The sequence below is a fragment of the Haliotis asinina genome, chromosome 4, assembly GCF_037392515.1.
Source record: "Haliotis asinina isolate JCU_RB_2024 chromosome 4, JCU_Hal_asi_v2, whole genome shotgun sequence".
NCBI lineage: Eukaryota > Metazoa > Mollusca > Gastropoda > Lepetellida > Haliotidae > Haliotis > Haliotis asinina.
The window spans coordinates 80647025-80672948 of NC_090283.1; the positions used below are offsets into that span (position 1 = coordinate 80647025).

Sequence of the window (25924 nt, forward strand, 5' to 3'; positions counted from 1 at the left end):
CATTATGATGCATGTAATGGATGTAAATCACGTGTTTTAAGAAATATTAGGTTTAGAAGTAGGAATTAAGTATTGTACTAGGTATGACAAGGCATTTTCATTAACCGGAAGTAGATTGGTCGGGGGGTCAAAGGTTACATGCGCATAACACAGGATGTGTACATGAATATGGTAAAACCTTGGGGGTAGTTACTTCACGTCTATTGAAGAATTGTGTCGTGATGGATAATAGTGAGATTTCTTAACTTCGAATTTAGGTATCAGGCCAATGTGTATGAATTTGTTCCTAAATGTTATCTCAGTTCGTAAGTTGATATTGTTGCATTACTGTTACGTCATTGTTAGCACATCTATCGGTAGACAATAGCAAATAGCAGTGTGATGCACATCTTGATACTGCGACAGACTCTAAAGAAAGAGATTGGAAGTATTATGACAACCCTCATCCTAGATATCTCCAGGGTATACGTTCCGATAAGTCTCCACTATACCCTGGACGCATCTACGGCTCTGCCAGATAAATGTATTACCTCCACTGTCTTTTCATCCAGTCAGGTGTCTACGCTGGGAAGTTGTGCGAACCAATCACAACTCACTTTCGTTTTTTGAATTATCTAACCGATTAATACTTGGCAACAGAAACCATGCAGAGGTTCTCTGGAAGAGTTAGACGGCGTTCTTGCATATGTTGTTGTAAAGTTTCGGACCTGTCAATTTGTTTGTATGATTTCCCTAAAATCTGGGACGCACTGTGGTCAAACCTTCGCAGTTGCGACCGCTACCTTTGTTGACACTGGCAAGCTCTGTTATAACGGCGGCCTAGCTGACTGGGTACTGTGAGAAGGCGGAGCCAGCAAAGGGAGGTAATAAATTTATCTGGTAGAGCCGTAGATGCGTCCAGGGTATAGTGGAGACTTATCGGAGCGTATACCCTGGATATATCGAGGATGGACAACCCTATGACTGAAACTCTGTAATGAATGCATTATGCTCATTGAACGAAGGGAGACAATTCTATTGTGTATCGATGTACTGTAGTTTTAAAACCAAGGGACTTAACTCCATGAGGCTTCTGTATTGAAGCTACACCTTGTGCTGTCTGTTTACTGGTAGATGTCTTCGTCATCTACGCCATCTTGAACAACTTAGTGTTATATTTTGCTGTTTCACTCACCCCTTTCCGTGGGTGCAACACAAGTGATTTTAGATATTTCACATACATCAAGTAGTATTTTCATGACTCCAAAATAGGTCACTTCCACAGGCAAGAATTGTTGGTGTGACGATCATACTTATGTAACCGTGCTGATGGGAGTGACGTCATTTATTTATACTGACGCCAAAGCAATCGGAAGTCACCTCACAGCATTCCAGCACTGTGAGGCCATGTTTGTCCCAGAACCGCGATTTCCAGTACTCTGGTTCCCATTGGTTCTCGTGACAGACTTAGCTTGACTGAGGCCAAGAACATCCCAAATGAGAGTGAGTGAGTGAGTGAGTGAGTTTAGTTTTACGCCACACTCAGCAATATTCCAGCTATATGGCGGCGGTCTGTAAATAATCGAGTTTGGACCAGACATCCAGTGATCAACAACAAGAGCATCGATCATTGGGAACCGATGACATGTGTCAACCAAGTCAGCGAGTCTGACCACCCGATCCCGTTAGTCCCCTCTTACGACAAGCATAGTCGCTCCCAAATGAGAACCTTGAATAGCGTATAAATCGGAAATTGTCTGTGAAATGTCAGCACAATGGGCTACATACAAAGGACCACCCTGAACGTAGCAACATCGACTGTTTGTGCCATACTCACCCACCTCCTCGCCCATCCAGTAATACCCACCTTACATCCTCACCCACCCAGCCATACTCACCCATATCCTCACACTTCCAGCCATACTCACCCACATCCTCACCCTCAGCCATACTCGCCCACATCTTCATCCATCCAGCCATACTCACCCACATCCTCATCCTCCCTGACTTACTCACCCACATCCTCATCCAATTCACCATCCAATTCACCACGCTCATTACAAACAATGACATGACGTACAAGTATAGGTTTGTTTATTCCATTGTTATACAAACATCATAACAATAAATACGATGAAATGTAGCTCAGCAATCATTATGTATATTATGATATGAATGTCATGCCAACTATTTGAAGAACGTGACACGAGAACTGTTATATCCAATGTCATTCCGGGGCATATTCCTCGGCTTCTCACGGTTAGACGCGAGTGATTCACGAATGATACCGGAAGTGGGTGCAGGTTACGGGAAGTGACGTCAAATGATTGACCAGTTCAACAAAACGTGCTGAGAAGTTTGAGGTCAACTCGGACGTACACCCAGTCATATTTACAGCTGTTCTCAATATATACACGAATAGAATCAGTGCCCCAGTATTCAGAGATGAACGATGATAAGTGTGATATATATCTGGGCGTTGTTGAAACTGGATATGCTCCCCCACCTCGGAATCCGTTTCAGTATTTAACTTTAACTTCTAAGTGCCATTGTGGGAACAAAATCTATTTGGTGACAGACAATTCACGAGTTACTCACGGAGCATCAAAGCGGAATTAGTACAATGGTTGTTTAACAACCCTTTACTCGTGACTTTTGTTACCTGCATGAAAAAATTCAGATGAGGAGGCCGGTTTTTTTTCAAATGCAGGTCAACCATATTCTCGTTCAATATATGTTTTTAGGATACAATAATTTAGACGGAATCTCACGTGATGGCAAAGCAGCATTTCTTATAAAACAAGTGGTATTAATCTCTCATATACCCTTACACAGAAACCTGTGGAATGGAGACGATAGTTTTCTTTCTTTGTTTCGTTGCCGGTTAACGCTGCTCTCGGCAATATTCCAGGTATCTGGCGACAGTCTGTACATAATCGACTTCTGACTGGACAGTCGAATGATCAACAGCATGAACATCGATCTTTGCAAATGGGATATGACTTGCATAGTAAGTTAATTCAGACATCCACTAGAGAGGACCCTTCGCGAACTTGTTCATATAGTTGACATGTTGGGTTAATTTGTACAGATACAATGAAAACGCCTCGATTGGCGAGGTTACGGTAGGTTACGGTAGGATTTTGATGATGCAATGAATGGAATCACGAAACATTATAGTGACGCCATCTGTCACGTACCTAATCGATTGCCTAGTGCAGAGGACGCTCAGGGAAACCACCTCACATTTTCCCAAATGTTCTGCATCACAATCAAACCGACTGAGGGACTGGAACTGGTAGAAACTCGGAAGCGATGATATGTCCTGTTTCAAATGCGTTGGAAACATTATAAACACTATCAATTTGTCTTCAAAAGACTTGATTTCCTATAGTGGACACTCAAAGTCCCCTGTTCGTTTGTGAGGACGGAAGCAAGTTTTAACTCCACCATGTCAATGGCGGAAGGGATGCAACAGGAAGATCTCGCTGCTGTGACACAAGTCTCGTCCATTCTCGCGAGATTTCCGTCGAGGAAACATTTCAGCTTCAAAGAGAGCGAACGTCGCCGCGGTTCCATGGGACGATCTCTGAAAATTAGAGTAATATTCACCTGAAACATTTATTTTATTGTTCCAAAACAAAGACGGAAGGGTGTTCGTGTAATCGATTCTGCTTCTGTCCGGACCGGTCAAAATCGAACAATATTTACAATAATGCAAACATATTTCGTATCGAAATTCCATCAGATAAAACTTCCGTAACTCGCGTGGGCAACTTGCGTCACACTCACTCATCCACTGGCTGTACAGAAAGTCACACTCACTCGCTGTACCGAGCTATCATGTACCCACCTGTTGCGTCCTACTCACTCAGTCGCTGTACCGAGCTACTATCTACGTACCAGTTGCGTCACGGCCGAATGCACCTTCCCATGAACACGTTGAAGCCCGTCGTAGTGTCGCGCAGCACGTACATGAAAGGGCGGTTGACGTTGAACAGAGGAATGGCGGAGAGGTAGTAGAAGCTCATCTTGCTGTACGTCCCTGCCACCGTCCCACGCTCCGTGACGCTGATGGCAGAATCATGGAAGGCTTCGCTGACGTGCACGTTGCCGCCCTTGATCAGTCCGGACAAGTCGGCCCTCTTCTCGTCAAACAACCTATTGATTCCGAACTTTTGCAGGGCTGACTTAATGCTGAATGACTGCGTCACCGAGAACTTGGGTAGGTATACCTGAATGGTAATGCCAATGACATTAGTAATAATATTACTAGTAACAGTAGGAGTAGTGAGTGACTGACTGACTGACTGACTGAGTGAGTGGGGTTTACACCTCTTTTAGCAACACTCAAACAATATCCCGGCGGGAGGCATCAAAACTGGGTAGTAGTAGTAGTTGTAGCAGTAGTAGTAGTTGTAGTAGCAGTAGTAGTAGCAGTAGTTGTAGCAGTAGTAGTAGCTGTAGTTGTAGTAGTAGTAGCAGTAGTTGTAGTAGTAGTAGTTGTAGCAGCAGTAATAGTAGTAACAGTAGTAGTATTAGTTGCAGTAGCAGTAGTGGTAGTAGCAGCAGCAGTAGTAGTAGCAATAGTAGTAGTAGTAGTAGTAGTAGTAGTTGAGAGGTAGTACTGAAGTAGAGGTAGTTCCAGACTGAACTGACATAGCTGTATGGTATCTATTACCTCTCCAGTCTCTCGGATACGTTTGATTTAGTCTCGGAGTTCACAAAGGTCAAGGTTGCTCTCCACGTGCTAACACGACTAGGGGCAGTTAGCGACATAAGTAGACCCACACCTAACACACACACCCTCCCCCCCCCCCCCCCCACCTACTCCCCCATACCGACATTCGACTCAAGTATAAATGGTAGTGCAAGTATACAAAATATACGTCATGAAATCCATTAACTCCATTCTGTCAAACATCAGTCAAACAGAGACCCAACACGTGCAAACCACACACGAAAATAACTAAGATCCAAATTTTTGCGAAGTTTCGATCTGGATTTTTCTTTGTCCCCAGGAGGTCCAGTACAATATCAGCATGGCTGTTGTTTAACAGGGAATACATACCGAAACTGTAAGAACCGAAATAGACACAATGAATCCTAGCTTCCACGTGGATACTATTGTATAGTGTATAGCTTGTTGTTCATGGCGTGAATGCTGTAGATACTGTAGTATAGATACTGTAGTATAGATAGTGTAGTATAGATACTGTAGTATAGATACTGTAGTGTAGATACTGTAGTGTAGATACTGTACTGTAGATAATGTAGTGTAGATACTGTAGTGTAAATACCGTATTATAGTGTAGTATAGATACTGTAGTGTAGATACTGTACAGTAGATAATGTAGCATACATACTGTAGTGTAGATACTGTAGTATAGATAGTGTGGTGTAGATACTGTAGTATACATACTGTAGTATAGATACTGTAGTGTAGATACTGTAGAGAAGATACTGTAGTGTAGATACTGTAGTGTAGATACTGTAGTATAGATACGGTAGTGTAGATACTGTACTGTAGATTCTGTAGTATAGATACTGTAGTGTAGATACTGTAGTATAGATACTGTAATGTAGATACTGTAGTATAGATACTGTAGTATAGATAGTGTAGTGTAGATACTGTAGTGTAGATACTGTAGTTTAGATACTGTAGTGTAGATACTGTAGTATAGATACTGTAGTATAGATACTGTAGTATAGATAGTGTAGTGTAGATAGTGTAGTGTAGATACTGTAGTATAGATACTGTAGCATAGATACTGTAGTGTAGATACTGTAGTATACATACTGTAGTATACATACTGTAGTATAGATACTGTAGAGAAGATACTGTAGTGTAGATACTGTAGTGTAGATACTAAAGTATAGATACTGTTGTATAGATACGGTAGTGTAGATACTGTAGTGTAGATAGTGTAGTGTAGATAGTGTATTATAGATAGTGTAGTGTAGATACTGTAGTGTAGATACTGTAGTATAGATACTGTTTTTGGAGTATCATTAACAGTTGGAATATTAATTGCTGATTAACATTTACAACTGGGATTCTCGGTCTGTGATTAACGGTCAAAGTTGGAATATTGCTGAATAACGGTCACAGTTGGAATATTGCTGATTAACGGTCACAGTTGGAATATTGCTGATTAACGTTCACAGTTGGAATATTGCCGATTAACGGTCACAGTTGGAATATTGCTGATTAACGTTTACAGTTGAAATATTGCTGATTAACGGTCACAGTTGGAATATTGCTGATTAACGTTTACAGTTGGAATATTGCTGAATAACGTTTACAGTTGGAATATTGCTGATTAACGTTTACAGTTGAAATATTGCTGATTAACGGTCACAGTTGGACTATTGCTGATTAACGGTTACAGTTGGAATATTGCTGATTAACGTTTACAGTTGAAATATTGGTGATTAACGTTTACAGTTGGAATATTGCTGATTAACGGTCACAGTTGGAATAATGCTGATTAACGGTGACAGTTGGAATATTGCTGAATAACGTTTACAGTTGGAATATTGCTGAATAACGTTTACAGTTGGAATATTGCTGATTAACGTTTACAGTTGAAATATTGCTGATTAACGGTCACAGTTGGAATATTGCTGATTAACGGTCACAGTTGGAATATTGGTGAATAACGTTTACAGTTGGAATATTGCTGGTTAACGTTTACAGTTGGAATGTTGTTGATTAACGGTCACAGTTGGACTATTGCTGAATAACGTGTACAGTTGAAATATTGCTGAATAACGTTTACACTTGGAATATTGCTGATTAACGGTCACAGTTGGAATAATGCTGATTAACGGTCACAGTTGGAATATTGCTGAATAACGTTTACAGTTGGAATATTGCTGATTAACGTTTACAGTTGAAATATTGCTGATTAACGGTCACAGTTGGAATATTGCTGATTAACGGTCACAGCTGGAATATTGTTGATTAACGTTTACAGTTGGAATATTGCTGGTTAACGTTTACAGTTGGAATGTTGTTGATTAACGGTCACAGTTGGAATATTGCTGAATAACGTGTACAGTTGAAATATTGCTGAATAACGTTTGCAGTTGGAATATTGCTGATTAACGGTCACAGTTGGAATATTGCTGATTAACGGTCACAGTTGGAATATTGCTGAATAACGGTCACAGTTGGAATATTGTTGATTAACGTTTAAAGTTGAAATATTGCTGAGTAACGGTCACAGTTGGAATATTGCTGAATAACGGTTACAGTTGGAGTAGTGTTCATTAACATTTACTTCGTGAAGCCGGGCCCTGGGCTTTAAGAAAGCAGACCTACTGGCTAGCAAGTTTTGTTCTAATCATTCAAAATCACATTTGCTTAGTATTCCAAGTTTCCAGATTAATTAATTAACCTTAACTAGATAACATAAATTTGATATCAAACGCATTTCAATGTTTATAACTTGAATGATACTGGCGAATAAGGACATTCAGCTTTTCGCGCACGTCACCATTGTTTTAAACTACATTTCAAACCTCAGCTTAGCAGAACCCGTTAGCGCTTGGCAACTAGATGCTATGTTAAAAGCAGTTGCAAATAGCGTCCTGTTTCTCCACTACGTCAAAATAATCGTTAACGTACCTCCCACTTGGAGGCCCTCTTCAACTTAGTGATGGCCTTCTCCAGTCGGAGTGTTCTCTCCGGGGTCAGCATCTTCTCCAGCCTGCCAAGGCCGTCCTTCTCGAGAGGTAAGATGATGTACATGGCGAATCGGTTTCCTTCATATGGTAGCTCCAGGATGTTGAAGCCCAGTTTCTCGTTCTTGTTCCACCTGTAGTAGCCACTCCTGTGCATGGTTGGAACCATGATGTGCGTGGTACTGTTCAGGTAGAATTTCTGTAGGCGGGTTTCCCTGGAAGCAAACTGGTCCCTCCATCGAGCGCTCATAAACAGTGTGTTGAACAGATACAGCGCCTGGTCAGAGGTGATGTCGACTGCCCTCAGCTTCCCCTTCAGCATTCCATGGGTAGCAGACGATACCATGTTGTTGATGCTTCTGGATACTTCAGACTTCGTCTGTGGGTCAAATTCCTCAAATGTTCCATTAAACGTCTCTTTATAATCTTGAGCTGCCTTGTCGACCAGTTGGAAGTTCCGGTTGACGAACATGATGTTTGTCGCAGAGATGGTGATGTTTGGGTCGTTCATGAAATCACGATATACAGCTCCATAAACTGATAGCATCTCCCGTTTGTCGACTAGCTCCAGAAATAAGCTCCTTCTGAGTTCGTTCAGAGTCTTGTCCGCAGCGCTTCTCACACACACAGCTAGGAGCGTACAGAGACTCACGGGAGAGAAGACGACGTTGTTGCTGCTCTTAGAGACTTCTTCGTAGACACCAAGACTCACCCGGTTACAAGCTCTAGCCAAGAAAGGCTGGAGTGCTTCACCTGTCACGCGTCGGGTCGGCTTACAGTGCACACCTGTAAAGAAAGTACAAATGAATACAAGGCCATACAAGTGAATACAAGGAAATACAAGTGAATGAATATGGTTTTGCGCACTGTATACACTTCACGGATCTGTAGGCTTTTAGGTTCTAAATCGCCCGAGACTTGGTTCAGTTCAAGTCAAGCAATATAACGTATAGTCTCCGGGTGATAATCTAGGCCTGCTTAAATGACAAGGATCCATTGTTCAAGGTTTGAGTCCGTGTGTCGTGAGTCATGTGTAGTGACATGCTTAGGACAAAATATAATGGCTATTATTCAGGGGGCAATCGACCTTCACTCTCAGTTTCCACTGATTCGCTGGAAGGTTAACAGTCACCCATCGGGTACCCATTCACTGTTTGGTACGGTATTCTTAAAACTACAGAAAGGGACACCATATCTGCTTCATACGCTCCTCCAGTTCAGACGCCCCAGAAACTCCCAGGAGTTTCAACGGTTCTCCAACGTTTCACCGAGCAGAGCACTGTTTTGCTGCATGTACACTGTACATTGATGTGAACAATCTGTGTAGACGGACGGAGCAAAGTCTCGTGTTCACACCAAACAGGACAGGGGACGACGTTAGGGGATACTGAACAAAATATTTTGTCACACAAAACCGGGGTGAAATGTGCTAACAACGTGCGCATCACGCTGGGTGTCCTGTAGTAGGGATTGCATTTCTCTGTGCACAGTTTGTGTGTTTTCAACCACGGTGGAACGAAATTTTTCACCAGCGTCAAACATTTTTCTGACAAAGATCTCAGATTTTCTTCAAAGGTAGGCTAGTCCACAGTCTCTGCTTATCACTGTTGTAATCAACACGGGCGCCATTGTTATCAGTTTCTAATCAGACAAACGGTCAGTCCAGACAGAGACGCTAACTTGGGGCAGTGTTACCTGATGTAAACAATATATTGTCCGTGGGAGGTTCAGGCAATATCTGGCTATATGTGCTGTAAATCTGAGATCGCCGTCAGACACACACAGGACCACTCTGTAGCACATACCTACCTGTTAGTCAGTTAGTCTGTCTCAGTCCTTGAACCATGGAACTTTCCCTTCAGCCCAGCATTCCCTGCAATGCTAAGGCCCTAAATGACGGAAGCCTAGACTTTCCCAGGTTCAGGATCTCTGGTCTCAGTGGGTCTCCTTTTCAGTTTGTATGGGTTTATTTCTTACAATCGAGATTACATGTAATCAGAGACAAAGTGTAAGTCTTTAGGTCAGTCAGCATCCTCCAGAACACACTTCACGTTTTGTTGCGTTTGAGCTGGTTGGAGTCGCGTTAATGCCTTCATTGGTGTTCAAGTCCAAGGCCTGTCTGTTTAACACTGCACAGAAATAAACCCTGTACACATCGATGCGCGGTCAGTAGCATTGACCAGTACGACATAAGTCAACAATAATCAACAAAATCAAAGCATGCACGCACGCACGCACACAGGCATGCACGCATACACACGGTAAACCTTCTCATGTACAAATGTCCTTGTCTTTTATGCTCTTATTGCCAGTACTGTATTTCAGTCTCTGTATTTCAAAGTTGTGATGATTCAGGCAGAGTTGCTCTACTGGAACATGTATGTGTCAATGAAGATCATACAGACAGGATCGTCACAACAGATTACGTCCTCGCGAGCATGTTTTGGACACGAGTTCAAGCACAAAATAAACTGTCATTTGTCTAAGGATACCTTTTTCACAAATCTATTGAGACGAAATTGTTTTAATGCAATTTTTCTTGTGTTAGTGAGTTTTTGAAGCTATTATACTGTGACGTCACAATCTGCAATCAAGACACTGTAATGAGCAGGTGGGTGGTCGAACCCAGACAGACCATCGGATTGTTGGGGACCCCTGTCCGCGTTTCACACGCAATCTCGCTAGCTACTTCCGAAACGTTCGTAGCCTTACGAACCTCTGAGGCCCATCCTTTACACACTGGCTGATCAAAGTTCAAACAGTCTTAAGTGCCATACATTAACATTAACTTATGGCTATCTTAGTGCTAAGAGGGATTCGAAAGATTCGAGATTCGGCTGCTTCAGTCCTTTTTCAGATCGTAAATCTGTTTCCAAGTCTGTTCTGTGTAAGTGTTGTTTAAGTCTCTTCTCTTAGGCGACTATTAAGTCACCTTGTGATGCGTGTGAAAAGTCAATAATCTGACTTCCGAACATTTCTCAGTTAACATTGACATGACTAAGAACAGTTTCAATATGAGTCCACGTAAAATAGTGCCGCATTTGAACATAATAACATAACGAATACTATAATAACATAACGAATACTATAATAACATAACGAATGCTATAACATAACGAATACTACAATAACATAACGAATACTATAATAACATAACGGATACTACAATAACATAACGAATACTATAACATAACGAATACTATAATAACATAACGAATACTATAATAACATAACGAATACTACAATAACATAACGAATGCTATAACATAACGAATACTACAATAACATAACGAATACTATAATAACATAACGAATACTACAATAACATAACGAAATGTTTTTGTACAAACAGACTAAGCGGAGGTCCCCGCCTCAAGACAAACAAAGTTTATTTCTCTGTAGGTGGCGCTAAACCTTTCAGACTCTACCATTGAAATCTCGATAACAAGTTTATATCTTTGTGAAAGCCGAGGCGAGTGTTGTATGTAAGAGATCAGATATGTACACAGAATAGGCCAAGGTAAATGGATGCCGTGTGGTCACAGTGGACATTGCACATGGACCAGTGTAGACACATGGAACCTAGTACATAGACGCTCTTCTAAAAGGCCATGCCTTCCCCAGCTGTAACAGGTTTTGTGGCCTCAACTATTACCAGATGCTGTGATAAATTAACCATCCCCTACCTGATAATGAGAGGGTCGTATAAAATTATGACGATAGATACAAGTCTTACATTGCTGTAGTAATGATATCGGACGCGGAAGATTATCAAGTTAACAAGTCGTTAATTCCCCAACAAGAACTTCCGGGAGTCGTGTTCGTTTCCGGAGATATACAGGGAGGTCTGCCATATAATCATTAACCCATGTAGCGGACCTGCACAAGTCTTCAAGGTAGCAGTCAATAGCTTAAAGGTTGATTTCTAAAAATAAAATATGAATAACAGACGACATATATACTGTCCGCTCATCTAGACTTGCCTCTTTAAAGGACAGCATTTCTATACATCCCTGTGCTTAGCATTCAATCGGCCTTGAAGCAAGGCTACCTATGACCCTAAGAGCACTAAAGTCAAGGACACATCATCTGCAGGGCGAGCAGAGGTCACCACATTCATTCCTTATTTGTTGTTTACTGATACTGGCACGTATTTTGCCATGAGGCATTCGCCGCGTGGGCCACGTGGGTTTGGTTTTACAGCAGTGCCTTTGTATAGGTTATTGCTGGAGTGAGTGAGTGAGCTGGGTTCGGGCCCATGTGAGCAGGGAGGTCGTCCTGAACCGATGCAGGTTTTATTGAAACCTACAAACACGCCTGTGGTGCTGGCTAATTTAGATGTCGTGATTAGATAGGCTCCTGGTGTGCCGAAGAGACGCAACTGTGCAACGCGTTTTTACACACCCTGGCTACCTGTGTTCCGGCAGACTGAAGGAGGTGATGTTTGTATGAGACGTTCACCCGCGGGCACGATCACACTCAGTGTCAGGGATTCGAACCTACGGACACCGGATCACGATCACGACGAATAACATCGTCTTTGTGGAGTGTTGCAATTCTGAAATGAGTGAACAATTTTCCTGAATCTTCAAACAATGGTACGCACACCCAACACCCATGTTTCCTCGTCTAGACGACGCGGTTGCAGAAACCGCGTGTCCCACCTGGAAACCATCGCAACATCAGCTTTGCGTGGGTTCAGAAGCAAACACGCCCTGACATTTCATTCCGATGAGAAATACCTTTGATGAGTACATGTGGTCCACTCAGCACGTCAACAGCACCTTTTTACTGTCAAACCTCGCTAATGCGGACGGCAATATCCGTAGTAATACACCTCTGGATTAACATGGGGTGCTGTGACTCTTAGTTAAAAGAGATGTGATCCTGTCCACATTTGTAGATGGGTATCCTCATTGACAGAGTTGCCTGTGCGTCCGACAGGACGGATTCTGTGTTAGTCCGAAAACCTAATCCTCGCCCTATTGCGTTAATTCCAGACTAAATAAAGAAACGCTAGTTTATCGGAAGTGTTGTGCGGGTTAACGAGATTATACTATGTAAGAATAAGATATTTCCCTAAAAACAATTAGAACATTTTGTATTTCATACGACGCTTACATAGATATCACATTCCTGGTGGCACATTAGCAAACCGTGTCGAAAAGTATGATTGCGTGAAACAATGGCTGTACAATTCATAGTCTGTCTCACAGTCCCTGAACCATATTATTTTGCCTACTGTCAAGCCTTCTCTCCAGTGCTAAAGCCTTTAATGAAGCAGTCTAGATTTCCACAGGTTCTGAATCTCAGGTCTCCCTGGGGCGTCTTTTTAATTAAAATTGGTTTATTAGTTACTATATATATTATATATATTCAGAGACTAAGCCTTGATCTATACAGTTCACTATATACGTGATAAATCCTTGATTCTTCTTTCTCCAAGGATAGTACACGAATATTGCAGGCAGGAGACGGTGTTCGTCAGTGGGAACCGCGTGATGCAAGACCTTTCAAAACAAACCTACCACCAACAACGAAGGTTACATATATGTAGTCCCGCATTCCACGAGTGTCGGTGTGTTCATAGTCTTCCATGACCAGCTGTTTCCAGGAGAGATTTCAGTTCATGGGTCCCTTATACCTACAACGTTTTGAATGTTCAGCTCATGTGAAAAGTAAGCCATAAGCGGAAATGAATTTTTCTGAGGTGTTTTAAAAGGCGCTTGTATTCGTGACATTTAGATTCTGTGCGACTCACACGACATTTTTAAGGATTTCCGTCTGCGCGATTTTCTGGGTTCGTGCCAAACACTTAACACAGAAACTAATTCGTGAAGTTTAATAACTTTTATTTCTTATCCACGCTCATTCTGAAACTTATTGTCGAGATTGTCACAACAGATCCAGAAAAGTGAAGAGAACGAAACTTTAGTGTCCTATCTTGTAAGGCATACTTTGGTCTCCCAGTCGCGTGCTCCTGTAGATGACGCCATGTCACCTGTAGGTACCAGGGTGACCTAATGCTTACACTACCTATTCTTAACGAAGACCAGCTGAGTGCATACTCCAACATGCTGTGGGCGAAATACATCGCCTCATAATAATTTCATTATAACAACACTGAATGTCAATATCAAAGACATATGCACGACTGAAATTTGTTTCCAACTGTAACCAGTACCTGTAAATATTCGAGTTTCAGAACACACACTTAAGCATATCTTTCAGGGTTCTTTCCACGTGAATAATACATTAGAAGCCACATATGTACTGTGTAATATATCTACTCACCGCACAGTAGAAGGATTCCACACATCAGAGAGAGGGCAAGAGTTTGACGTCTGTCCATCTTGATGACGTAACGAGCTGCTGTTGTGTAAGTGTCATTGACAACTGAAATCTTCAGCTTGGTTTCCGTATTTATACTGAACCAGCCTGGCGCTGAGTCACGTGTCACATCCTCCCAAGCAGCTTGCGAACAGCGGACCGTGAGCCCAAAGTACTGCCCCTGCACCCTATTGGCGAAGAGAACTGCCCAAGTCAACGAAAGCCACATTGCTCGGCATGCAGTTCCAACAGTCTCTTTGATGCACGTGAGGTTCCAATTCAAAGTCTGGACCACCAAATCTGCAGGCAAAATATTTTTCCACAGAACTCCCCTAAGAATTGTGATATTAAACTATTGTTGAAACAGTGTATAAGGGGAAATGCACACAGTTTCTAAAGTTGGAGATTATTGGAAAGGTGGTATTAAGACCTGTCACATCTCTAGACCTGCGTGGGTCTGTATGACAGCGCAGGGGATGGGTCACACTGTTTATCATAAACAATGTATTGAAAGTAGGGGCTGTTATTTGAAAATATATGTATACACAGGGATTGTTGAATACACACAATGTATACAGACGACCGTTCATTGAAAACATTTTGTACTGGAATGGTGTTTATCCATAACAATATCTATATTTTTAGATTGAGTGAATTAAAATTTAAAGTCACATAGGCAGTATTTCAAAGATCTTGAAAAGTCCATACAAACGAAACCGTAATGAATTGATGTCTGTCAGCGAAGTAAATTAGCCATACTATCACAGATGAACATGTGAAACTAGCATGTAACCATGGAAACACGTATGAAACCACGCTAGGGACTATGATTCTGATTATGGGGACTTGCGGTAGACTTGGGGAAAACAGCTATCGTTAAGTCCTTACTAATCTCCAAGTTACATTTTCTTGTTCTTACTCTTCCAAATCGATCTGGAGACTTCCTTGATATAGCAGTCTTCTTAATTTCCTTTAGGATAACAAGCCAGATCAAATCAAAACTTGCTTGTAAACCTGTTGCAGAGGGAGGAATTAGGAATGATTAATGTGTTTGACTATGCTGATGCACTAAAGTTGACATGGATAAGAAACTTTGTTAAAGATGATTAACACAAAAAGTGGAAATCCCTGCAACTAATCCCTGTTCCTAATTATTAAAATTAGACATGATTATCCAGTGATGCTAGTAAACAATACTCCGGTTGTGTTTTGGAAAGACTGCACGCAGCGCTCGGTAACTACAGCAGTAGCCACAGACCAACTACCTATGACGACTTCCTACGAGAACCCCTCCTATATTAAGAATATCACCATAAAAAAATCTTCTTTTTTTTTTAACAAACTCTTTTATGAAAAAGGTATCACTGATATTGGCTGCTTGATGAATGCAGAAGGAGCCTTTCGTTGACTTCAGCAGTTTAGTAATATTTTTTTTAAAGATTAGCTTCCTGCTTCTTCAAGGCCCCAGAAGATCTATCAATGCTTATTTAAAAATATTGAAACTTGACCAAGGTAACATAACAGATGTAGATACAGAATGTTTGTATTGTCCAGTTGCTTTCCTGTAAAAGAGGTTAAAAAAAGTATTGTTGTTATGGCGCAGACTGATGAATACATAAGGATTACTGAAAACTGGGAGGAGGAAATACTGTATATTGTATACTAGTAAGACAGAACTGGTTAAATATATTTATAAAGGCATTTAAAACCACATTAATCCAAAGTTAAGATGGATGCAATACCAGCACCTACACAGAATTATACCAGTCAACACATGCTTACTTATGAATCTTGTAACTCTTGTAATGTTGTAACTCTGAACCGGAATCAGTGCTCCAGCTATTTCGGGGATGCTGAAAATGTGAATCATATTGGAAAGACCTCTGTCAGTTGATTCAGCTGAAATGTGCCCATGCTGCTAAAATTGTATTCCATTGTGATTTAGTACAACTTGGTATTTCAGACTCCTTTCACCTAGTACAACTTGGTATTTCAGACTCCTTTCACCTAGTACAACTTGGTATTTCAGACTCCTTTCACCTAGTACAACGTGGTATTTCAGACTCCTTTCACCTAGTACAACTTGGTATTTCAGACTCCTTTCACCTAGTACAACTTGGACTGCTTTCACCCAGTACAACTTGGTATTTCAGACTCTTTTCACCTAGTACAACTTGGACTGCTTTCACCTAGTACAACTTGGTATTTCAGACTCCTTTCACCTAGTACAACTTGGACTGCTTTCACCCAGTACAACTTGGTATTTCAGACTCCTTTCACCTAGTACAACTTGGACTGCTTTCACCCAGTACAACTTGGTATTTCAGACTCCTTTCACCTAGTACAACTTGGACTGCTTTCACCTAGTACAACTTGGTATTTCAGACTCCTTTCACCTAGTACAACTTGGACTGCTTTCACCCAGTACAACTTGGTATTTCAGACTCCTTTCACCTAGTACAACTTGGTATTTCAGACTCCTTTCACCTAGTACAACTGGTATTTCAGACTCCTTTCACCTAGTACAACTTGGTATTTCAGACTCCTTTCACAGTGATGCTATATTTGACGATAATTTTACTCGCTAAATTTTCTATTTATCAATGTAAACTTACAAATCGAATACCACATTTTCCCATGTTTCAAAAAGAAATTAAATGTCCCCACAGAGTGGAAAAAAGAGATCTGATGCCAAAGCAAAGTTTTAAGAATACAATAACAAATGGAAAAAATATGAAAATCCTTTTCAGGAGCAATTACGAACGATAAGTAAGCCAATTATTTTAGTAAAATGTTTAAAAATATGTCAACAAACATATCTCTGAGGATATATATGTCTTCTGTTTTTGAATGTCATGTCACTCATGAAGCTGTCAATAACATGCCAGCCAAGGCCCACAATCTATTCTCTTTTAGTATAATGTACTCAATTCTGTAAGTAGGTGTTTGTTACTGTGTGGGGAGTTTGTTTACATTGTGACCTATGTCTGAGTATTCACAAGTTGTGCTATTTTAGTACTTAGTGCACCCAGTGGAGCTTCGTCAAAGTCAACTGCTCTCAGATCTGTAAATAGCTTTTGACATATATTTATTTTATTTTCCCCGAACATATTCCTCTATCGGGGCCAAGCAAAGCTGTGCTAATGCTGAAAGCAGATAATGTCGAAGCTTGTAAGGTTATCCTTATATTGTTTGACCAAATATAAATGAAATGGCTCAGTGAATTATTTGCTGGACAAAATAATTTAAGGGTACTGGTATTTCTATGATTGATATCTTATCAGTGTGTTAAAGAATTAATATGTCATTAATCATAATTTCAAAATTCATATATATCCCTAGCTATGTTTTGTCCAGTATAGATAAATTGTCTTGGCTAGGTATTTTGAGAAATGTCAGCCTTACCATAGATTATTCAGTTTACAGAGTTCACGCCACCCTACAGTTTAGTACTGTAAGACTAAATGTCGGTGTCATTAATTATTTCAGTTGCAATCATCATGTGTGCGGTTGTATGACCGGGTGCGAATGTGGGTGTGCATGCTGTGTGTTTATTCTTTTTTCTTATTTTATTTACTTATTTATTTATTTATTTATTTATTTATTTATTTATTTATTTATTTATTTATTTATTTATTTATTTATTTATTTATTTATTTATTTATTTATTTATTTATTTATTTATTGTCTCTTGCTAAACCCTGCCTACATACATGTATACTACTGGATCCCTACACTTCCCCTTTGTCAGGGTCCTCTTCTTGCAACAGGGTTTGGTGAGTAATAAAAAACAAAGACAAAAGAGAACGAGAAAAATAAAAAAATACAACCTTGCAGTATCTTTACTACCTGCTTGGACCGTAGCTGGATTAACACCATCCCAATGGTCTTTGGTGAAAATTGGTATGTTTTGCCAAAAGTTAAAATCACATATACTAGTATACTGCGCTTCAAAACTGGAGCTTGCATAAAAATTCTTCACACTATGTGGAACTGACATGGAGTTGGGGTTGTCTGCACCCCCTAGAGAGTACAGTCACATACTAAGTTAGATCTAGTTATTATCTCACTGCCAAGTTTTAAAACTTATGATTCGAATCGATTTTCATTAAAATGGTCCTTAAATGTTGAATCTATGAAATATATATCCAATATTTATAGGCGAAAGTGTGTATGTTACTCCAGTCCTGCTTATGAAATATCGTCAGTGCCACTTTCTTTGTCTTTGTAGTAGTTCACGCTGTCGTGAACAATGAGAGAATGGCGTTCATGTTGCAGTGAGTTGGTTTTACTCCGCATTCCGAAATGTCCCAGTTACATGACGCCAGCCTGTCAATAATCTTTCGTTGTTGCACAGGACACCACGTTGAGATCATATAGAAACAATAACTTCTGAAAGTAGGCCTGTATTCAGACCTCCAGGTCTTTTCGAAATGAACGAGCGTGTTATGAGCCCGGCATGGTCAGTATAAATACAAACTTTAACGAGAAATCATACGGTGTTAGTTGTACGGTGTTTGCTGTAGACAACTTGTGTTAGACACAGTGTCTGTAAGTTGCAAGGAATCCATGGGTCAGCGTTTTATGGTGAGTGAGTGAGTTTAGTTTTACGCCGCACTCAGCACTATTCCAGCTATATAGCCGCGGTCTGCAGGTAATCGAGTCTGGACCAGGCAATCCAGTGACCAACAGCATGAGCATCGATCTGCGCAATTGGGAACCGATACCATGAGTCAACCAAGTCAGTGAATCTGATCATCCGATCCTGTCAGTCGCTTTCCACGACAAACAAGGGTTCTTGAAGCCAATAGTCCAACCAGGACCTTCACGGGTAGCGTTGTAAGAGGGCTCTACTAGAAACACCCATGTTGCACTGAGACACTGAGTGCCTGCAAGACCCCTCCAAAGGTACAGACACTTTATTGACACTACATATATGTGAAATAATCAGGACTGCTGGCCTCATTGTCCTTTAATAAGGCCCCGGTTTCATTTGTTTTCTGTTCCGTCGTTAAATGCCACCACTGTGATCACATCATTCATGTTTGAATTAATAATACCTGGCACTCACTTGCCCATCTACCTTACACATTTAGTGCTAATTAACTACTGCCTTCCCTAGTAATCTCATCACTACTTCTTCCTCCTCTTTCATGTTATTGTTATTGTTGTTGTTGTTGTTGTTGTTTTACATGTACATACATAGCTGTATGCTTGTCTTTCATTCACCTAATGGAGGAGTAAGAACGAACATACCCCGAAAGGTTGCGTCTGTCAAAATACAGTTGACATTTATTGCATTATATGTATCACTTCTAAATGCGGCTCAAAGACTGTATGAGACGAATCAAATATAAATTATGTACATGTTCTAGATTTTCTAGACATTTGTACACATACTGAAAAGCCATATTTGTGTGTATGAGTTTGGGTGTATGGATTCCTATAACTGAATGAAAGGATGCATTAATGAAACTTTATAAAGGAACCTAAATATATGTTGAAGGTGGGTACCCCAGCTTTGTATAAGTTGGATTAATCACCTCTTGCACAGTCTGTTTGAATCAGCATTGCGATACACTAGACCGTCATCGAAATTGTTTCCAAGATGACCTCTCGACGGCGACTTTCAATCAAGGGCAAATGTTTCACATTTGATGATGAAATGGTTGATATACAGGCGGACCTACGCCACAGCAGGTACCACACAGATAGCTTGCTGCTTGACGAACCACACCGGGGGTGTGCGTGGCGGGGACAGGGGTCAAGTTGTATCGGATCTTGGTGGCATTGTTGACTTACGTACCTTGTTGGTCACGTGGTCAGTCACTACGCCATTCATGCAAACAGCCTCGTTGCAGACATTGAAGGGTTGATGTAATCGTTGCTGCGTTTTGCGCTGCATGCCATGCCCTCGTGCGTAATATTCACATCCTCGTGTCCCCGGTGACGAAATGACCTCGGTATGCTACCCACGTCGACATCGACTTGAGACGTAAATGAATCAGCTATAATAGGAGGTGTGTACTCAAATATGCGAAAGTGTATGCGCGCGCCATTGTGTGCGTGTGCATGTGCGTGTGTTCACGTGTGAGATGTGTGTCTGCAACATAATAAGGAAGCTGTTTTATGAAATGTGAGAAAAATATATGTGTGCCTTAAAGTTTAGTATTTAACTCTATATCGTACATTCTCATTCAATATACAAGTTCAAACTACAGAACACCAGGTCAAGTTTAACTTCCTCGTGCTCCATATCACCCTGTAGAGTCTGGGACCACCATCACTTCAAGTCCTCAATGTATGGTGTCAGAAATAACATATACGAAAAGTAAAAAAAAAACCAGTTTATTTTTTGTAAGAAAAAACCCTCTGTAGCAAGAAGAACTACGGGTTATCAGTTAATTCCTTTACTAAATGGCTTCCTTCTAACAGCTAGTATAAAACATGTGGTAAACTGGGAGTTCAGTCATTCAAGATGGCGTTACTGACCACAAATAAGGGGGGACTGACCACAAATAAGGGGGGACTGACCACAAATAAGGGGGGACTGGCAGTAAGTTGTCATGGATATTTCTATACTAGACTATCTATCTATCTTTGTGCCATGGTCGAGTCGACCCTTGACGACACATGATGTAAAGTTCGACTTCTTGCCGCATCCCAGAGGTCCCTGATGGCACACTGTCCTGTACTGTCTTTTAGTTGATTCAGATACAGCAGTCAAGACTGTGATCTACTCCGGAGGGAACGAACATCATCGGGGTGTTGGAATGATTCTAGATATACAGTTTTCCAAATCTATTCTAGTCACATGGCCACAATCTGACAGGGTGCTCCTGGTTAAACTCAAGTCATGTCCGCCAAACGTGAATTTCATCGTCCCATGCGCACCAATAGCTGAATCTGATGACAAAGAAGTCGACAAGTTCTGAGACACCTTAGACCACACCTTCAGGCAGTATACGAGGCATTCATCAAGGAAAAGTAAAATCTGGTGGAAGAGTACCAAGGGATTAAGCACAAAATGCAGAGGCAGCTTGACGACTTACCCGGACAAGGAATGTCCCGAGCTTGGTATTGAACACAATCATGCACCAGACAACAACGAAATAGCCCTGACTTATTAAATAAATACATGATCAATATTGACCTTTCTTTAATTTTTTACAACTTTTTGCCTATCACTTTTCCTTTGACATCAATTTTAGTTTGGTTCAAATGTGGTATGCTATTGTTGATGACTTGTTACGGCTTGTTAAATAAATACATGGTCAATAGTGACCTTTTTGAGTTTGTGACGTTTTTCTATAACTTTTTTTCATAACTTTTTGTCTTATGACCTGTTTTCCTACAACCTGATATACGCGGACAGAACTACGGCCAGGGAGAGCAGACAGGCGACTCGGCGTTAGTCGGGCCCAGGTTTCTACATGTGACAACAAGCGTCATTAAAAGACTGTGGAACCGTTATCAGGAGGAGGGATCCACACGTGGCCTACTCGAATCCAGATGACCACAACTGCAGCCCACGACAGGTTCATACAGGTTGGTCACTTACTTTTGTCAAGTGAGAGACTCATCACAGCCACCTCTACACATAAAACATTCGACGACTGGGTAGAACGTCAGCCAGTACGATGTGGAACGGTCAGCGAGCCGCAGCTCTTCTCCCGAGATGACCCACCGGTTCTTGGCGTCATTCAGGCTGACCAGCACCGTCGGCTGCGACGCCAGTGGTGCCGAGGGCCTAGAGTATGACCACAGCTGTGATGGAGACGAGTTTGCTTTAGTGACGGTGTGAAGAGTGAATAGGTTTGGTGACGAAGGTGTAATGCTGTGGGCTCCAACATCACGAAAAGACTTGGTACCCGCCCATGGTAGTTAAACGGCCGAACGTAGCACATATAATTTTACGGCCTTTCTTGCTTCCCATTATGCAAGAAGCAAATTTCTGACCTCACACGGCAAGGCTGACAACGGCCGTTTGGAGGACAAACAACCCCATGCCATGGTCGTCAACTCTCTAGACATAAACCCCGTTGAGACTTTCTCAACACTAACAACTTCACCCAAGGACAACCCAACATCTCGCACAGCTCGGATCACTAGTGACTTCTTCAACACTAACAACGTCACCCACGGACAACCCAACATCTCGCACAGCTCGGATCACTAGTGACTTCCTCAACACTAACAACGTCACCCAAGGACAACCCCACATCTCGCACAGCTCGGATCACTAGTGACTTCCTCAACACTAACAACGTCACCCAGGGGCAACCCCACATCTCACACAGCTCGAATCACTAGTGACTTCTTCAACACAAACAACGTCACCCAAGGACAACCCCACATCTCACACAGCTGGGATCACTAGTGACTTCCTCAACACTAACAACGTCACCAAAGGGCAACCCCACATCTCACACAGCTGGGATCACTAGTGACTTCTTTTTACACTAACAACGTCACCCAAGGACAACCCCACATCTCACACAGCTGGGATCACTAGTGACTTTCTCAACACTAACAACGTCACCCAAGGACAACCCCACATCTCGCACAGCTCGGATCACTAGTGACTTCTTCAACACTAACAACGTCACCCAAGGGCAACCCCACATCTCACACAGCTCGAATCACTAGTGACTTCCTCAACACTAACAACGTCACCCAAGGACAACCCCACATCTCACACAGCTCGAATCACTAGTGACTTCCTCAACACTAACAACGTCACCCAGGGACAACCCCACATCTCACACAGCTGGGATCACTAGTGACTTCTTCAACACTAACAACGTCACCCAAGGGCAACCCCACATCTCACACAGCTCGAATCACTAGTGACTTTCTCAACACTAACAACGTCACCCAAGGACAACCCCACATCTCGCACAGCTCGGATCACTAGTGACTTCTTCAACACTAACAACGTCAGCCAAGGGCAGCCCCACATCTCACACAGCTGGGATCACTAGTGACTTTCTCAACACTAACAACGTCACCCACGGACAACCCCACATCTCGCACAGCTGGGATCACTAGTGACTTCCTCAACATTAACAACGTCACCCAAGGACAACCCCACATCTCACACAGCTGGGATCACTAGTGACTTTCTCAACACTAACAACGTCACCCAAGGACAACCCAACATCTCACACAGCTCGAATCACTAGTGACTTTCTCAACACTAACAACGTCACCCAAAGACAACCCCACATCTCACACAGCTCGGATCACTAGTGACTTCCTCAACACTAACAACGTCACCCAAGGACAACCCCACATCTCACACAGCTCGAATCACTAGTGACTTTCTCAACACTAACAACGTCACCCAAGGACAACCCCACATCTCACACAGCTCGGATCACTAGTGACTTTCTCAACACTAACAACGTCACCCAAGGGCAACCCCACATCTCACACAGCTCGGATCACTAGTGACTTTCTCAACACTAACAACGTCACCCAAGGGCAACCCCACATCTCGCACAGCTCGAATCACTAGTGACTTTCTCAACACTAACAACGTCACCCAAGGAGAACCCCACATCTCGCACAGCTCGGATCACTAGTGACTTCCTCAACACTAACAACGTCACCCAAGGACCTCACATCTCACACAGTTCGGCTCACTTGTGACTTCCTCAACACTAAGAACGCCAACCTTGGGCAACGTATTCGGAAACGTCAACAGTCACCATTGACGACAGGGACATACGTTGCCCTCCAAGAGGAATGGCGCCGAATCCCTAATGTTTTACAGCACAACTCTTCCTGTTACCATAATTTGTGTTTAGTGGCGTTTCTTTTGGACCAAGTACCAGGTTCCATTCCCGACATCGGTACAATGTCTGAACTCTTTCAGTGTCTGAACTCACTCAGTGTCTGAATTCTCTCAGTGTCTGAACCCTCTCAATGTCTGAACCCTCTTAGTGTCTGAACCATGTCAGTGTCTGAACCCTCTCAGGGTAACACCTGACACTGCATGGCTGAAACACAGCGGGAAGAGGCATTAAACTCCTCACTAACTTTTTACTTTGTTCCCACTTTTGTTTGTGAATTCTGAATATGCTCAGATACTGCTGAAGGTGATAACTGCGTATGTTTGATGAGAACTCCCGGACGTTTCACCATGGTATTTGTAGTAGAGTGTTATCGCATGATTGCCGTAAACTGATGCGATCTTCAAAAGAACCGGCAGTGTGTCAAGAGCACGTGTCTAAATGCGCATATCCCGGGGTCCACATATTCGTAAACTTACATCATGTATGTTACATGTATCAATGAGTGTGGTTTGGGATAGTTGATATCCTGCATAAGGCCACCAGGCCTTGCTGAATACGTAGTTTTTATTCCTAATGCAGAATATTAACCATTCCGAGACACGTGACCGTGATAACCTGTTTATCATACCATGTGGCTCTTACTAATTTCCATAAATCATGCAACTAAACCTCGTGGAACGTGCAAGGCGCGCTAATACACTGTTTTTTCCTGGTGCAGGATAGCAATCATCCCAGAAGACATCCGCGTCATAGCCTGTATATCTTGTCAATTTCCGGGATGGGTGAATATGGTTTTAGGCCGCCTATAGCAATATTCCAGCAATATCACAGCGGGGACACAGAGATGGACTTAAACCACCGCCCCCTTTCCTTATAGAAACGCTAAGAACCTGGAGGCCTGTATGTACAAGAATTCTGCATGACACAACAAACAACAAACGGCATGCTGTACAACCAGCGACTGTTTTAAGAGCAGCCCTTCACGACGTTCACAGATTGGGCCTGCCTCCTTGAAGATGAAAAGCCATTTGTTATTGTTTTTATTATATTTTATTATACTTTATACGTTAGGAATGCATTACACAGTTTCCTGTTGTAGGTGGGACTTACTACTTACACAGACATGAAAAAACAACAACCAAATGTTAAGCCGAATAACATAGTACATGGAGATGCCACGTGAACATAATTCTTGTTGTACAAGAACATGTTTGAACACTGAGATTTAATTAAATAGCACCATCAATAGATAAAAACTGTATCTAAAGGGCCATACAAAATCCATACAAAGAAAGATATCTTGAACGCCCAGCAAAAGTTAAACAAAATCTTCCTTGTCTCAAAGATAAACCATAGTCTTTAACATTTCCTTGGCGTATTAAATACCGTGTTGATTCTTCAAAACGCAGAGGATTCGCTTGAATACTGACAATAATAGAAGTTGGCCGATTTGCAAATAAACAGCTTACATTTGTTTTTTTAACAATCACAACAGATCATGCATTTGTCAAAGCTTTCAGAAGGTTTCATGGTAAACATGTGGAGCACATTTCAAAATCCGATCAGTCAGTCACAAAAATGATATCCGATGTCCGATGTCATTCCTCGTCTCGACATGCTCCATACGTTCACGACTGGAAACAACTGACCAGCCTCTGCCTCGTTTATGACGGATGGCACCTTTTCGCGTCACCATCTGTGTTTAATAGTGATTTACATGTACCTCCATCATCGTACCTCATCGATGTCAGTCACCAGTTTGTCTGGTCCAGGTTTGATTATTTACAAACAGTAGTGCCACTGCTGTACAGCAGCACCCGTGACAATGAGCCTAATTCCTGCGTACGTCTTGACACTGGGGAATTAAAACTGTTATCTTGATTGCGGTACAAGAATATTCCGCACTCAGGAAGTAAGAGGAGTTTCTTATCCATACAGTTTGTCCATATTCTACTTCTAACAACTGTGCGAGATGTGGGGTTGTCCTTGGGTGACGTTGTTAGTGTTGAGGAAGTCATTAGTGATCCGAGCTGTGCGAGATGTGGGGTTGCCCTTGGGTGACGTTGTTAGTGTTCTACAAAAGAGAAATCAATGCTTGTGGACTATTAATGTTAAGTTAACCATTA

At 41.8% G+C, this 25924-nt stretch overlaps 1 protein-coding gene across 1 annotated transcript; it reads right to left on the reverse strand.

Annotated features, from left to right (window-relative positions):
• Positions 1–2056: 2056 nt before the first annotated feature.
• LOC137281974 (serine protease inhibitor 42Dd-like) lies at positions 2057–14060 on the reverse strand. Its single transcript, XM_067813717.1, has 4 exons — positions 13963–14060; positions 7613–8454; positions 3883–4214; positions 2057–3568 (listed from the first exon to the last, which is right to left on the reverse strand). The coding sequence occupies exons 1-3, from the start codon at positions 14018–14020 to the stop codon at positions 3891–3893; spliced, it is 1224 nt and encodes a 407-aa protein (XP_067669818.1). The 5' UTR covers positions 14021–14060; the 3' UTR covers positions 2057–3568; positions 3883–3890.
• Positions 14061–25924: the final 11864 nt, after the last annotated feature.